Below are 12863 nucleotides of genomic sequence, written 5' to 3'. Positions count from 1 at the left end.
AAAGAGGAACGAACGCGAAGTGAACGTCACAGATGACGGTCGCTAAGCAAATCGCAAAATCAGAGCAGGCCCAGACCATCTTAGTCAAAGGACCGAGCGCCGAGTGTACGTCGGACGCGTCAGAATCATACTTCAACCTGTACCCCAGATATCTCCGATAGTTGATGTATGTTGAAGGAATCTGAAAAGATTGTGATCTTCGGCTTCGAGAGTCGGAACAACGTTCCTAGCCACCTGCTCGAAGAAGTCCGATATTACACTCCAAGACTCAAGGTGTAGTTGTCTTGCTGTAGTACCGGTCAGAAGTATCGTCATTCCATGTCAATTCAAGGACTCGGTGTGTCCCGACCTAGACAAGAAACAGCCTTCGCTTATCAGACCGCTAAGACATAGGCGCTCGTCCGCTCCAACGTCGTCGGAATAACCATGAGTAATTCTGTCCCAAAGGTCCCTCTCAGGTGACTAAAAGAATAGATGTTCGAGTCGCGCTTTGTGTGGAACGATAGCAAAGCAATGAAGAGAAAGTTCAAGCCTCTAACACCTCCAAGTGAGTTGTCCAGTCAGATTATGAGCTCAAGCAAAACCTAGGTTTTCGTGTTCCGACGCTAAAACAGTCATGAGGTGCAACAAGCACAGTCGCGTCGCCATATCAACTAAGTATACGGCGATCAGTCGCTAGCGGAGAGCGAGCTTGAAGTACGGAACCGACATGGGCCCGCCATACACCCACGCCCGAGTAAGTGGAAAGCGTTGAACAAGTGAATTTTCGACCCAGAACATGTCACGGAGAGATGCGTCTGTCAGCCGACTTCGCGCGTGGCCCGAGAAACTTGACGCTCGTACCTAATGCCCAGCCAGTGGAAGCTTTGGAAAGAGATCTTCACCGTGTTTGAAACTTACGCAGTCCCTGCACATGGAGTTGTCAACGTCGCAGATGACTCCGAAGGAATGGAAGCGAACTTTTAGAGGAAAGGAATTGGATAGCGCAGCACGTACACTTCAACTTTATGACATGTAAAACCGGAGGCGAGCTTGAAGAGGGAATGATAGCAATTAGAAAGGACGTGCCACATTGATCCATTGATGATAGTTTGAGTATTATCGATACTTTAAAGTACCCTGTCCAATGTCATAGGGAAAGTCTCTGCTGCGTGAGTTACATATGTCTGTTCATAGAACTGAAGATCACTAGCATCCAATTTAACTTGACCTCATTGGATCACCTTGCCTTCTTACCCGCTTCCTCTTCCTCGGGTACTACCTGAACTGATCCCCCGGTTATGCGACGGATTTATTATGTGCCTCAAGAGGAACTTCAAAAGGCCGCCTGCTTTCGCATTGTCCTTCGGATATATTTTGCCATTGGAGCGACTATACGCGGCTAACGCACTCTCTGTTAAGAAGACGCGAGGTGGTATGGTAGTTGCCGGGTAATCGACCAAATCGCATATGTTCACATGAACTCTTCTTATCACCTATTTGTGCTCCGCTTGAGATTAAGAGAGCGCAGCGATATTACCAAGAACATACAGCTCTGCATGCTTCAATATTGTCCGGTATGTCCCCGCCGCCCACCAGCCCACAGAGTCTCTGCCACGCTTGAAGGTCCTTCACGTCGGCACCATATATGTCGTTGAATTGTTGGGCAATAGCATCATGGAGGTCATCGAGTGCCTCGAACCTCTCGCGTTTATCCCAGCCTAATTGGTTGGACATCTCCCTAAATTGAAGCATCGTCTCTCTGCTCTGGTCATATGGATACTCCGGGTATCGTGCGAAGAACGTTTCGATAGGTGTTGGTGGCCGTGTGTTGAACACATTCTGAACTCCACCGTTAAGCGTTCCAATATCCAAGTAAAACCTGCGCGTCAGCTCTATGAACTGCGCCAGCATGATATGTCGGCATTGGTTATAGTATGAGGCTGCCAAGCATTGGGCGAAGATGATTTCCATGGGCGTTATTGACGGAACGCCACTTCGTCTTCCGTTTCTCTGTCAGAAGTTGTATCAGGTCAAGTAAGAATTGAAGTAATGGGAAACAAGCAGACCCTCGACGGCATGGTGGTAAAGAAGGTAGAACGGAGACTTCGACTGATCTTCTTTCAACTTCCTTTGGCCCGCGTGGCCGAAAGCTCCCAGGCCCTGTCTGTGTCAGATAGCTGTGGTTCAAGATGGTTTCTTCACCGCGTACTGAACACAATCAGTGTCACTGAGTCAGTCGTAAAGTCGAGCCAGACAGAAAATCCGGTCGTGAACGGTGTGAAGAAGGAAACCAAAGAATTCCAGTCTACTCGAATAGAACATCGGAGTCAAGTAATTACCCGTGTCGCAGTAGGTGAGCAACCTGAAGTTGTACCCGACGGGCTGTGTGGCTTCCCACGTGGACACCCCATATTGGGCATTCACCTTCGAAAGAGGCAACTTGAAGACGTACTTACTCCTTACCCATCTTTCAAAGTCCCAGTATAGGAAAGGTCCACAGATACACTAAATTTTGGAACATTGAAATCGTGAAAACATCGTCAGGTACTAAAATTATACACCAAAGAAATTCGAGAGAAAAGACGTATACTTCAAATTCTTTAACACTTCACAGAAAATTCTTCAACCGCTCCACTAGTTCGACACTCCATCCCTTCCTCGCCCTCGTCCCCTTCTTCCGCCCCTTCCTGAGCTTCGTCCACGATTCCGCGAAGGATGGGATATCTTCCTCAAGAGGAACTTCAAAAGCCCACCTGCTTTCGCATTGTCCTTGGGATATATTTTGCCATTGGAGCGACTATACGCAGCCAGTTGAATCTCAGAAGAGAACAGACGAGGTCGAACACGGGTCGCTGGGTAGTCAACAAGGTCGCATATGTTCACAAACACGCCCTCAATGGCCTACGCAGCACACCAAATTAGACAAAAAGGATGTTGTGAAGTTAACAGTCAGAACTTACAGCTTTACATGCACTGATGTTGGTAGGCATGTCCCCCTGGCCTACCATCTCCCATAGTCGCTGCCACGCACCCAGATCGCCGGCGTCTCCGCCATAGATATCGTTAAACTGCTGGGCAATGGCATCCTGGATACCAGAAAGTGCCTCTTTTTTGTTGTCGTCGTCATCTCTTACCCAGCCGAATTGACGTATCATGCTCCGGAATTGCTTCATAGTCTCCCCACTAGGATCATATGAAAAGTCTGGGTATTGGGCAAAGAATGTCTGGATTGGCGTCACAGTTGCCGCTGAAGCATTAGCCTCCGTTCGTCTCTTCTTTCTCTGCGGAGATGATCAGGATGTTATAGTATTGAGAAAAAGAATACAGACCCTCGGTGGCATGTTGGTTGAAGATGAAGGACTCTAGATAACGTCCCTCGCCCCGATGTGATTCATCCCAGGGTCACAAGTCCCTTCAACATTCTTCGTTTTCACATCACGCTTGCGTTCGGTGCTTCACTGATATCTTACTGCACACATTCGCTGACGAAAATCAGACGGCGATCCTGAAACATTGGAAAGGATACATTCTAGTTTAAAGGTTCCCGTAAAGAACATTAACGAGGATATGCGTGCGGCTTCAACGAATGTTTGCCAAGAAAAAACATCTACCCGACCCTTGAAAACCTTACAAAACGCACGCATACCCTCCTTAACTGTCCAATTCGAGCCACTTTGAACACGAATCATCTGAACAAAGAAAAACAAGATCCTTGGCAGGGCAGGTGTTCAACCGCCTGCGAAAAATTGCTCTAGAGGATTCCCATGTTCCATAAGGCCGTCGGAAGAATCAAACGATTACATGCCCCAGATCTACTCGATTTCGCTCGCCGATAGAGACAGCGTCTTTCTATTCGGGTCATATGCCAGATATTCCGGGTATCGTGCGAAGAACATTTCGATAGGTATCGGAGGCTGTATGCCGAACACATTCTGGACTCTATTGTTGAGTGTTCCAATGCCCAAGTAAGGCCTGCACTAGCATAAGATGTCTGCATTGATTATTGTATCAGGCTGTCAGGTATCGGGCGAAGGCGATGAGCCAGAGCGCTCCTTTCTCTTTTGTTTCTCTTGTTACATCAGGTGAAGTAAGAAAGACAGATCCTCGGTGACATGGTGGTAGGGAAAGGAGAACGGAGGCATGGGCTGATCTTCTTCAAGCCCATTCTGTGTCAGATAAACTTTCGTTCAAGATGGTTTGTTCACTGCACACTGAACGCAGTCATCAGTCGTAAAGCAGAGTCAGACAGAGAGCAGAGCCAGTCGTGAACGAGTAACGAAAGAAACCGAGAGAATTCAAGTCCACCTGGAGAGAACATGGGAATCAAGGAAGTACCTGTGTCGCAGTAGGTGAGCAAACTGGAAATTATACCCGACGGGCCGTGCGGCATCCCACGTGGAGGTCCCATATTGGGCACCTTCCAATCGAGTCTAGAGCAACTTGTGTATCGACATATCATCTTTCAGAGGCCCAGTATCTAAAAAGCACACATATACATTGGAACGATGAAATAGTAGAAACAAATCGCAGTAGTAAATTTGTACATCAAGGAATTCGAGAGAAAAGACGGATATTCCAAGTTTTTTAACACTTCACAGAAATTTCGTCAACATCTCCGCTAGTTCGACCCGGCCGCTCTACCCCTTCCTTCCCCTCGTCCCTCCCGCCCTTCCTTCCTCGATTCTGTGACGGACGGAATATTTTCCTCAAGAGGAACTGCAAAAGTCCCCCAGCTTTCGCATTATGCTTGGGATAGATTTTGCCATGGGAACAACTGTAATCAGCCAGCTCCTCCGCAGTGGAGAACAGAGGAGGCGGAACTTGCGTGGCTGGGTAATCGACAAGGTCGCATATGTTGACATACACGCGCTTGATAGCCTACACAGCACCCCAAATGAGACATTGAAAGCATACCCTCGTGAAGCTAACTTACAGCTCTGCATGCATTGATGCTAGTAGGCATATCGCCCTCTCCCACTATCTCCCAGAGTCGCTGCCACGCACCCAGATCGCTTGCGTCCCCACCATAGATATCGTTGAACTGCTGGGCAATGGCGTCCTGTATTCCAGAAAGCGTCTCGCGTCCCTTATCTTCATCTCTTACCCAACCGAATTGACGCATCATGCCCCAGAATTGCTTCATAGTCTCCCCACTAGGATCATAGGAAAACTCTGGGTATTGAGCAAAGAACGCTTGGATTGGCGTCACAGTTGCTGCTGGCTCAGAAGCCTGAGCGTTAACCCGAGCTCTTTTCGTTCTCTTTCGCTTCAGGGAGGATCAGAGTGCGATGAAATTTAAAAAACGGGCACAGACCTTCGGAGGCATGTTGGTAGAAGACACAGTGTGCTAACTGACGCCCTTTGCCCCAACATGATTCGTCTCAGGGTCACAAGTCCTACAGCATTCTTCGTTTTCACACCAAGCTTACATTCGGTGCTTCGTTGACTACTTACCGCACACATTCGCTGAATCGCGAAAAATCAAACGGCAGTCCTGAGACAATAAAAAGGATATATTCTAGTTTAAAGGTTCCCGGAGAGAACATTAAAGAGGATATGCGTGCGGCTTTGACAAATATCTGCCATGAAAATTTCTACCCAACCCCAGGAAACCTTACAAGACGCACGCATACCCTCCCTAACTGTCCATTTCGAGCCACTTTGAACACGAATCCATCTGAATAAAGAGCAAGATCCTTCAGCAGAGTAGGCGCTTAGCCACCAGTGGAGAGTTCCTGTTCTACAAGGTCGTCAGAAGGTGTTGCATGACCGAAAGGGTCCAGATGTCCAACGCGATGCCACAGATCTCCGACTGCATTATCCTTCCTCTTGCTGTACGAAACTCAGAGAAAATGTCTTTGGGGGCGTAAGATGCACACCTCCACAAATTCGGCCGCTTCTGCTTCAGTGCTAGTTGCCGACTGCATCCCAGATAGAGCCACGATACATGCCGGTCGGCTTGCTTTCTGTGCTCCACAGCACGAAAAATTACGCACAATCAAGTGAAAGTCGCCGTCGCCTCATTTTCAAGATCTCCGGATCCTCGTAGGCCACCAAGTCATGAAGAAACAAATAGAGACCAAAACAGCCACGGTAAGAACAGAGGTCTAGCTTCAGAGGGTGAGGTGCAGTGGAAGCTAAGCACTTGAGTGAGAAATCTGAGAAAGGCTGCTGCGCCCACGTGGCAAGCGCTAAGTAAAACTTTCACCTTCCGACGCAAGTACTCGAAGTTCAAGCTCTATATTTCCAACAGACGTACATACACTCAAAGTCTTTCAAAATTACGTATCTTCCCAGACAACACAAATGCCCACTATTTAGATGATCTTCCTCGCCTTCCCACCCCGCTTCCTGTTCCTTCCTTGGATTTAGTTGAGCTCCTTCCCTGTTGCGACGGCGGATTGAAGATGTGCCTTAGAAGAAACCTCAAAAGCCCACGTGCACGCTTCTTTGAATAGGTTTTGCGAAAAGACAGAGTATACTGGGATAATGCCCTCTCGGTGGCGTGCTTACGTGGAGGAACCATGGTCGTCGGATAGCCGGCCAAATCCCATACGTTCACATGGACTTTCTCAATCACCTAAAGAGCAGATAAGTGAAAGGGTAATAGTATGATGCTGCCGGCAGTAACTTACCGCCTTGCATGTGTCAATATCATTCGGTATCTCCCCTTGGCCAACAAACACACAAAGCCTCTGCCAAGCATGCAAGTCATTCACATCCCCTCCATATATCTCGTCAAACTGCTGAGCCATAGCACCTTGTATATCACCGAGTGCCTTGCGCTTGGTTGCCTTCTCCCACTTGAGCTGGCGGGCCATGTCGTGAAATTGGGCCACCGTTTCTTTGCTCGAATCGTAAGAGAACTCTGGGTATCGTGCAAAGAAAGCTTGAATTGGCGTTATTGGAGAGCTGTGTCTCCACCTTCTACCTCCCTGTAGGGCGATCAGAATAATAAACCATGACTAGGAAGAAGATGGTGACGGACCGACTGTGGGACGCTGTTCAAGAACGTGGCAACGAGGCGTCTGCTGAACATGTTCATCTTCTCTTGAGTATCGTGAACAGAACGGGTCGCAGGTATAAGAGTGCCCTACACCCTGCCCTGCTGCCTACAGTCCCAGGCCCCCGTTTCATAGTTCTTCTTATCACATTGAAACCGTGAACCCGAAACGCTGATGTATAGAAGCTACCACATCACAAATGATCAGCGCAGCACTTATTAAGGTGCGCTTCGGATAAGAAAAGCGGCGGTGAGGAAGACAGAAAATCGATCCACAGGTTCTCTGAGAGTAACATCGAATGATAAACTATACGGGTGATTCGTAAATGCTTGGTAGCCAGCATCCATTCAAACAATCGTTACACCCCATTACATCGTGTCCTTGTACTCCACGAAGGCTACGTAAGATAAAACGCATATGCAAACGCAAGCGAGCCCAATTCTCCGATGCAGAGCGACAGCATGCCAAGATCATGTAGAACTCGATGTTTGAATGAACACAACAGCAGCACTAGCTCAGATAAGCCCTTTCTCCGATGCAGCACAGCAGCGTGCGAAGGTCATGTAGGACTCGGTGTAAGAATGAACAAAGTAGCGACACTAGTCTGAGATAACCCATGCATCCGAAGCACTCGTAAAAGTCGTCGTTTCAGCGACAAAGGAGTTGGAGCGTCAAGAAATAGGCAGCCGGAAAATCTCATTGTGGTCAATGTTGAGGAGACCATAAGGAGAACACGTGCATCATGGAAGCTACCTTCAGACTCTTCACGATCGCCAACTAACGTTGATCCAGTCAAAGTCAGATAAGAAGGAAGTAGAGAAGGGCGTCAGCGGTCGCAAGAAATTGGTCTAGCGTGGTAATTATTCTGGCTGGTAGACTCGAAGACAGGACAAGAAAACGTTGAGAGACCGACAGCTTACTATACATCTTCAGAGATAAGTACCTTTCAAAACCGCAGGCCTTTGCCGTAGTATGGAACCATAGTGCTGTTCCACGCTACGGCAAAGGCCTATATGTCCCACGAATTTTGCGAAAAATAAACATCAGTAAGTGAATAACTCAAAGAAAATAACACTTACCCCCAACACCCAACTTGGGATGACCGCTCAAAGGGGAACGGTACACCACGCCGAAACATCCTTGAGCGGCCCATCCCAAGTCAGCACCCATCCACATACACGCTAGCAGCTCCTCGAAACAGGACCCCCAACGACAACTATTCCGACCGCATCGACGCGCCGCACCCTGCGCTCGACCGCCGCCAGGAGCCCACCATCACGGTGAGTTAAATTGAGAAAGACACGATAAGAATACCGTTACACCCCGGCGCTACGCTCAGAGGGCCCATCATATCTTCCGAAGGAGTTTCGCCTTGAGCGTCTTCAAGAAGCTCGCCCTCTTCTCAACCGCGACTCCGACGACGGGCTTGTCGCCCTCCGACTCGGACTCGGACTCCTGAGGCGGAACGAGGAAAAGAGGAGAGAACGAGAGGTGAGCTCCCTTCGGGAGGCTCTCGTTCACGGCGGAAGTAGGAGTAGCAGGAGCCGAGTCGTCGTCGTCAGAGGACTCAAAGCTTGCGTCGCACGTGTCAGCAGCGGGAGGTGCGACCTCTGAAAGCAAGTCAAGGGGATCCATTTCGAGGACCCACTCGCAGTCATCCGAGTCTTGAGAGTAGATTGACGCGTCGTACTCTTCTTCGCGGAAGGACTCTTGGGAATAGATGGAAATATCGGTATCGTAAGAAGGAAGAGAAGGCAAAGGGCATGCAGGAGCAGGCCCAGGCTGGGGGAGGTTGTAGATAGAGGCAGGCATTATGAGAGAGGTTATGGTGGTGGTAAGAGGTCAAGGGCGAGATGCTGTTCTGGTGGGGGTTCCCAGCTTTAAATACCTGTCGGTGGATCCATTTTTAGCGCACCAGGTGAGACAGAGTGAAACACGATTGAAAGCAAGGGAAGGAAATCAGGATAAGAACGCGTCGTGGCCCAGAGGCCGGACCCTCAAGCCAGTATATGAAGGAAGGAAAAGATTCCGCGGAAGCAAATATACTCGTCACGAAAGTAGCACTCGAATTGATTGTGCGGTCGTCATTTCCGCGAATGTCTCATTTTGAAGCTTCGAATCGGAGAAATTTTGAGCTCCACAAAATTTTATGCATAAATTTGTGATCGATTAGTCCATACGCAGACAGAGGGTTATTGAGAAATGAAAAGGGCGTCAGGTTCCCAGCCAGCTTGCTTCACTTCTGGAGCTTATCTGATCCAAGGTTGGCTTCTAGGCATAAATCGCCTTTATCGGTTGGGGAAGGATAGAGCTCTCAGAGAAAGAATGATAGATGCGGGTGCGTCACTAACTCATGAAGATAAGTAAGCAGATGTATGATAGGCGATTTTTGCAACATGACGACGTACAGGAGGATTAGGAGAAGACACGTATGGGAAACGGAGTCTGTGTTGATTTGACTAAAACTCATGCAAAGCTTGTATAAGATAGATGCAAGCACACCTGAGACGCGAGGAACGAACCACAAAAAGTTTCCTGGACGGCCACCTATACAAAGACGTAAGCAAACTGACAGTTTCTTAGATGCAAAGGAAGAGATACGAGGAGCCGCGAAAAACTTCAAGAGACCCTGGCAGCCCAGCCAAAAAAAGTGAACAATCTATGTTCCTAATACCATGTGCCCTGGTAAGTACATGCTATATGCAGCGTATGGTAAGGTGTATATGCAAAAGAAAAAGAATGTAGTAGTATGCGTGACGTGCCTCGAAAGCGAATGAATGACAATTATACCGATGGAAACCAAAAACCGCGCCCAATAATATGGAACAACTAAAGAAATCCCGCATCTACCAGTTCCACCCATCGTCACCTTCCTCTTCTTCCGGAGTGCGCGCCAGCGACATCGGCTTCGTGGGGTTCATCTCTTCAGTCGTCGTCGCGGGTGGCGTGGGAAGTGGGGTATTTGCACTCAGCGGTGACGGACTGGACGGCGTAGAGGACGAATGGGCATGTGACATCACCGCAGGAACCTTTGCCGGCAGCGATGGTGATGGGCGCGAGGGGGTCGATACATTTAACGAAGCCAGTGGAGTCGATGATGAGTGCGAATGGCGCCCCGTCTTTCCTGTGAGTGGTCTAGTGGTCGACGGCGGTGGTGGCGACAAATCGAGCGCCTGAGCGATTGACTGCCCCAACAACGACGCTCGCTTCGAGAGAGTCGGTACGTCCCACTTTTTTGGCAAGTTGGGGACACCGACGGTGGAAAGCCATGAAGAAAAGTCGGGAGCTGGACTGATGAGCGGTGTTGCGCCTGAATCACGCGTATCTGGGGGCAGCGAAGGTGAAGTCGGGGCGCTCTGCTGCGGAGACGGGGTACTAGCAAGAGTTTGGGTTGGCGACGGCGATGGTGTCTGCTGCTGCCTCTCAAATCCCCTCGATACTATCCGTTCCCACTTGCGCTTGAGCTGAAGAAGCTCTGCTTCATGTACGGCAAGCTGGGATCGTAATTCGAGGCACTTAGACTCCTTTTGGGCGATAAAGTGGAGAAGATCAGCATGCCTGAATGGATTTAGCCGATGCTCAGCATGCCAGACGAGTATATGCGCACTTTTCAGTCAACGTCACTGGCTCGCGGTGCTTCCGTTCGACTTCTCTGTACGACTGGCGACGGGACGGCGGTGACGGCGACGACGGGGGCTCTGACTGTGTTTCATTGAGGAGATGCAAAGGACGGGCACCGGGAGTGATATTGAAGGAGTGACGCTTGGGATTCACGGTAGAGGACATGGTGGTAACAAACAAGGCAACGATCAGGTTAGGGTTGCTTAGGCAAAAGCTAAGATTGCAAGGGTAATGACAACCAGTACTTCGTATTCAAGCTGCTCTCATTATTGTCCTCAATGCTTCACCTCCTTCTCTGCCTCTTCCACGAATTTCTTGATGCTGTTGAATCTGTAGTCAGTCATGCAATCCATTTCCGACTCTAGGCGTCAGTGCACGTACAATTCTTCTTCTTCACTGTAGATACCGTCAGAACTATCCAGCGACACAGTCACCAGCATGCTCACCTGTTTCCCGAAGTCACATTGGCCTTGACCTGCTCAGCAAGCGTCGGCGCAGGTCCTTCCTTTTTCCCGCCCCGTGTCGCAAGGAATGCACCACCAAAAACTGAAGCGAATGTGCCCAGGGCAAGGTATTCGTTTTTGATTGCCCGTCCAAAGATAACGCTGTAAAATCCAATATCAGCATCCAGCAACAAAAGGGAAAAAAAAAACAAGAGGCTCACTAGCTCATTGTCGATTCAAGTTGGGGGACGGGTTATGGCTAGTCGTCTCCGGCTCCTACCGAATCCGGCTCTGACGCGGTGTTGTTTGCTCACGACATTGCCAAATACGACCTCTGTCTCTCACCGTAATGGCTACACCATCGACCGTCTTCCGAGGGACGACATTCGAAAATCGCTCCCTGGCCATCCTCAAGAATGTCTTTGGCATGGCCCTGCGACGCGTTGGCGGCAAGAATGACGGCGGCGTCGACCTCGTAGGCTGGTGGGGCCTTCCAACCGCAACCCCAGGGACGTCCACGAACAGACTACGAGTCATCGCCCAGTGCAAGGCAGAGAAGAAGAAATTCTCTCCACGATATGTACGAGAAATGGAGGGCGTCGCGTGGAGGTACGGGTCGATACAAGCAGAGGAATCCGAGTCTGCACCTCCTCCAATGCCACTGCCAGAAGACGACCAAAATACAGGTCCTCTCATCGCCCTTCTCCTCTCCGAGAGCACGTTTACCAAAGCGACTCTTCTCCGTGCCCAGTCTTCGCCAGTCCCGTTTATGCTCGCGCAAATACTCAACGAAGAGGAGATGAAGGATATAGATGCACCCATTGCTGGTATTACATGGAACGTCGCGCTGCGTAATCTGATGGAAGGATACGAACTTCGATGGGAAGTCGGTGGCTCGGCACAGGATAGCGAAGCCAGACCGAGTTTATGGCACAAGGGCCAAAGAGTTATCGTTGGAGCTGAGGAATGACCGTACCTCACCCCCGGCTGCTTACAAGTCAATCGTATGTGCCAGTTTTTCTTCCTCCCCGACTGTTGAAATAATCCTGTTTCAGGACACATTCTTACCAGAAGATTTTGCGACTTTGATTCTAACAGCGCACAATATATCAGAGTGAAGTGCTACCTCAGTCGCAAGGTGTATTTGGAACATCTCTTCTTGGACGCTGGCATCAGAGGGTTCGTCGGACGGTATCATATGTACGCGTCCCTTACCTTGTGGTCCTTCGACTTCTAAATTTACAACAGGTCTAATTATAATCTGTACTTTGTAATATGCGCGCAGGCCACTGCCGGATTGGCGACAGCAATCCTCCCGGCGTCTCTTTCAATAACAGAAAATACAGACACTATCTACCCTCGTATGGTAAAAAACACGACCCCCAAGGGCACACGATATCCATCGTTCCAACTTGAGCAAAAGACCGACGCGGATCTGAGGTGAGACGATATATATCGCATGCCCTTCACGAGGGCTACATCTACGAACCATGCGGAATCCTTGGTTCGGCCTGAACTAATTGTGTCGTTGACTCGAAACCCCTTCTTTGCGCAAAGGCGTTTGCAGGAACCACGACAGGGATTCGTGTACTCGTCTTATCTCCTATTGCCAACTGGTGGGTCGAAACATATCCGTAAACTTGAACCGCGGCCACTGGCGCAGGTACCTCCACCATCCACCGGCATCATGTCTTCCGGTGTACAGATCGTCTCACTACTAGTACCTGACATGGAGGATGCGAGCCTATTCGTACTGGGCCGCATCCATCCAATCTTTCTCAGGATCACAGGAAACCAGTTCGTCACTAGCAAC

General features: G+C 49.5%; 4 protein-coding genes across 4 annotated transcripts; 1 reads left to right on the top strand and 3 right to left on the bottom strand.

Moving 5' to 3' along the window:
- Positions 1 to 1232: 1232 nt before the first annotated feature.
- EV420DRAFT_1280067 (uncharacterized protein) lies at positions 1233 to 6878 on the bottom strand (the record flags this gene model as incomplete). The annotated part of the gene is made up of 6 exons (XM_060468186.1): positions 1233 to 1475; positions 1531 to 1826; positions 2685 to 2883; positions 2943 to 3252; positions 4700 to 4860; positions 6618 to 6878. Coding segments are annotated over 6 exons (1470 nt in total), but the record flags the coding sequence as incomplete, so codon positions are not given.
- A 2954-nt stretch (positions 6879 to 9832) lies between these two features.
- Positions 9833 to 10772, bottom strand: EV420DRAFT_1486711 (uncharacterized protein; the record flags this gene model as incomplete). The annotated part of the gene is made up of 2 exons (XM_060470439.1): positions 9833 to 10544; positions 10594 to 10772. 2 exons carry the CDS (start codon positions 10770 to 10772, stop codon positions 9833 to 9835), a joined length of 891 nt encoding a protein of 296 aa, XP_060322910.1.
- A 15-nt stretch (positions 10773 to 10787) lies between these two features.
- Positions 10788 to 11353, bottom strand: EV420DRAFT_1585900 (uncharacterized protein). The gene is made up of 4 exons (XM_060474802.1): positions 11272 to 11353; positions 11054 to 11212; positions 10989 to 11003; positions 10788 to 10928 (listed from the first exon to the last, which is right to left on the bottom strand). Exons 1-4 carry the CDS (start codon positions 11277 to 11279, stop codon positions 10883 to 10885), a joined length of 228 nt encoding a protein of 75 aa, XP_060322909.1. The 5' UTR covers positions 11280 to 11353; the 3' UTR covers positions 10788 to 10882.
- Positions 11354 to 12405, top strand: EV420DRAFT_1316524 (uncharacterized protein). The gene is made up of 3 exons (XM_060468689.1): positions 11354 to 12054; positions 12106 to 12250; positions 12299 to 12405. Exon 1 carries the CDS (start codon positions 11400 to 11402, stop codon positions 12018 to 12020), a length of 621 nt encoding a protein of 206 aa, XP_060322908.1. The 5' UTR covers positions 11354 to 11399; the 3' UTR covers positions 12021 to 12054; positions 12106 to 12250; positions 12299 to 12405.
- The last annotated feature ends 458 nt before the right edge of the window (positions 12406 to 12863 follow it).

This window comes from Desarmillaria tabescens (assembly GCF_030435595.1).
Source record: "Desarmillaria tabescens strain CCBAS 213 chromosome Unknown EV420scaffold_98, whole genome shotgun sequence".
Classification (NCBI taxonomy): domain Eukaryota; kingdom Fungi; phylum Basidiomycota; class Agaricomycetes; order Agaricales; family Physalacriaceae; genus Desarmillaria; species Desarmillaria tabescens.
The sequence above is the reverse complement of the archived record's forward strand: the minus strand, read 5'-3'. Positions and strand labels throughout refer to the sequence as shown.

What these genes read in the sequence shown, in the direction of transcription:
- EV420DRAFT_1316524 (XM_060468689.1), top strand. Translation starts at nt 11,400, where the DNA reads ATGGCTACACCATCGACCGTCTTCCGAGGGACGACATTCGAAAATCGC.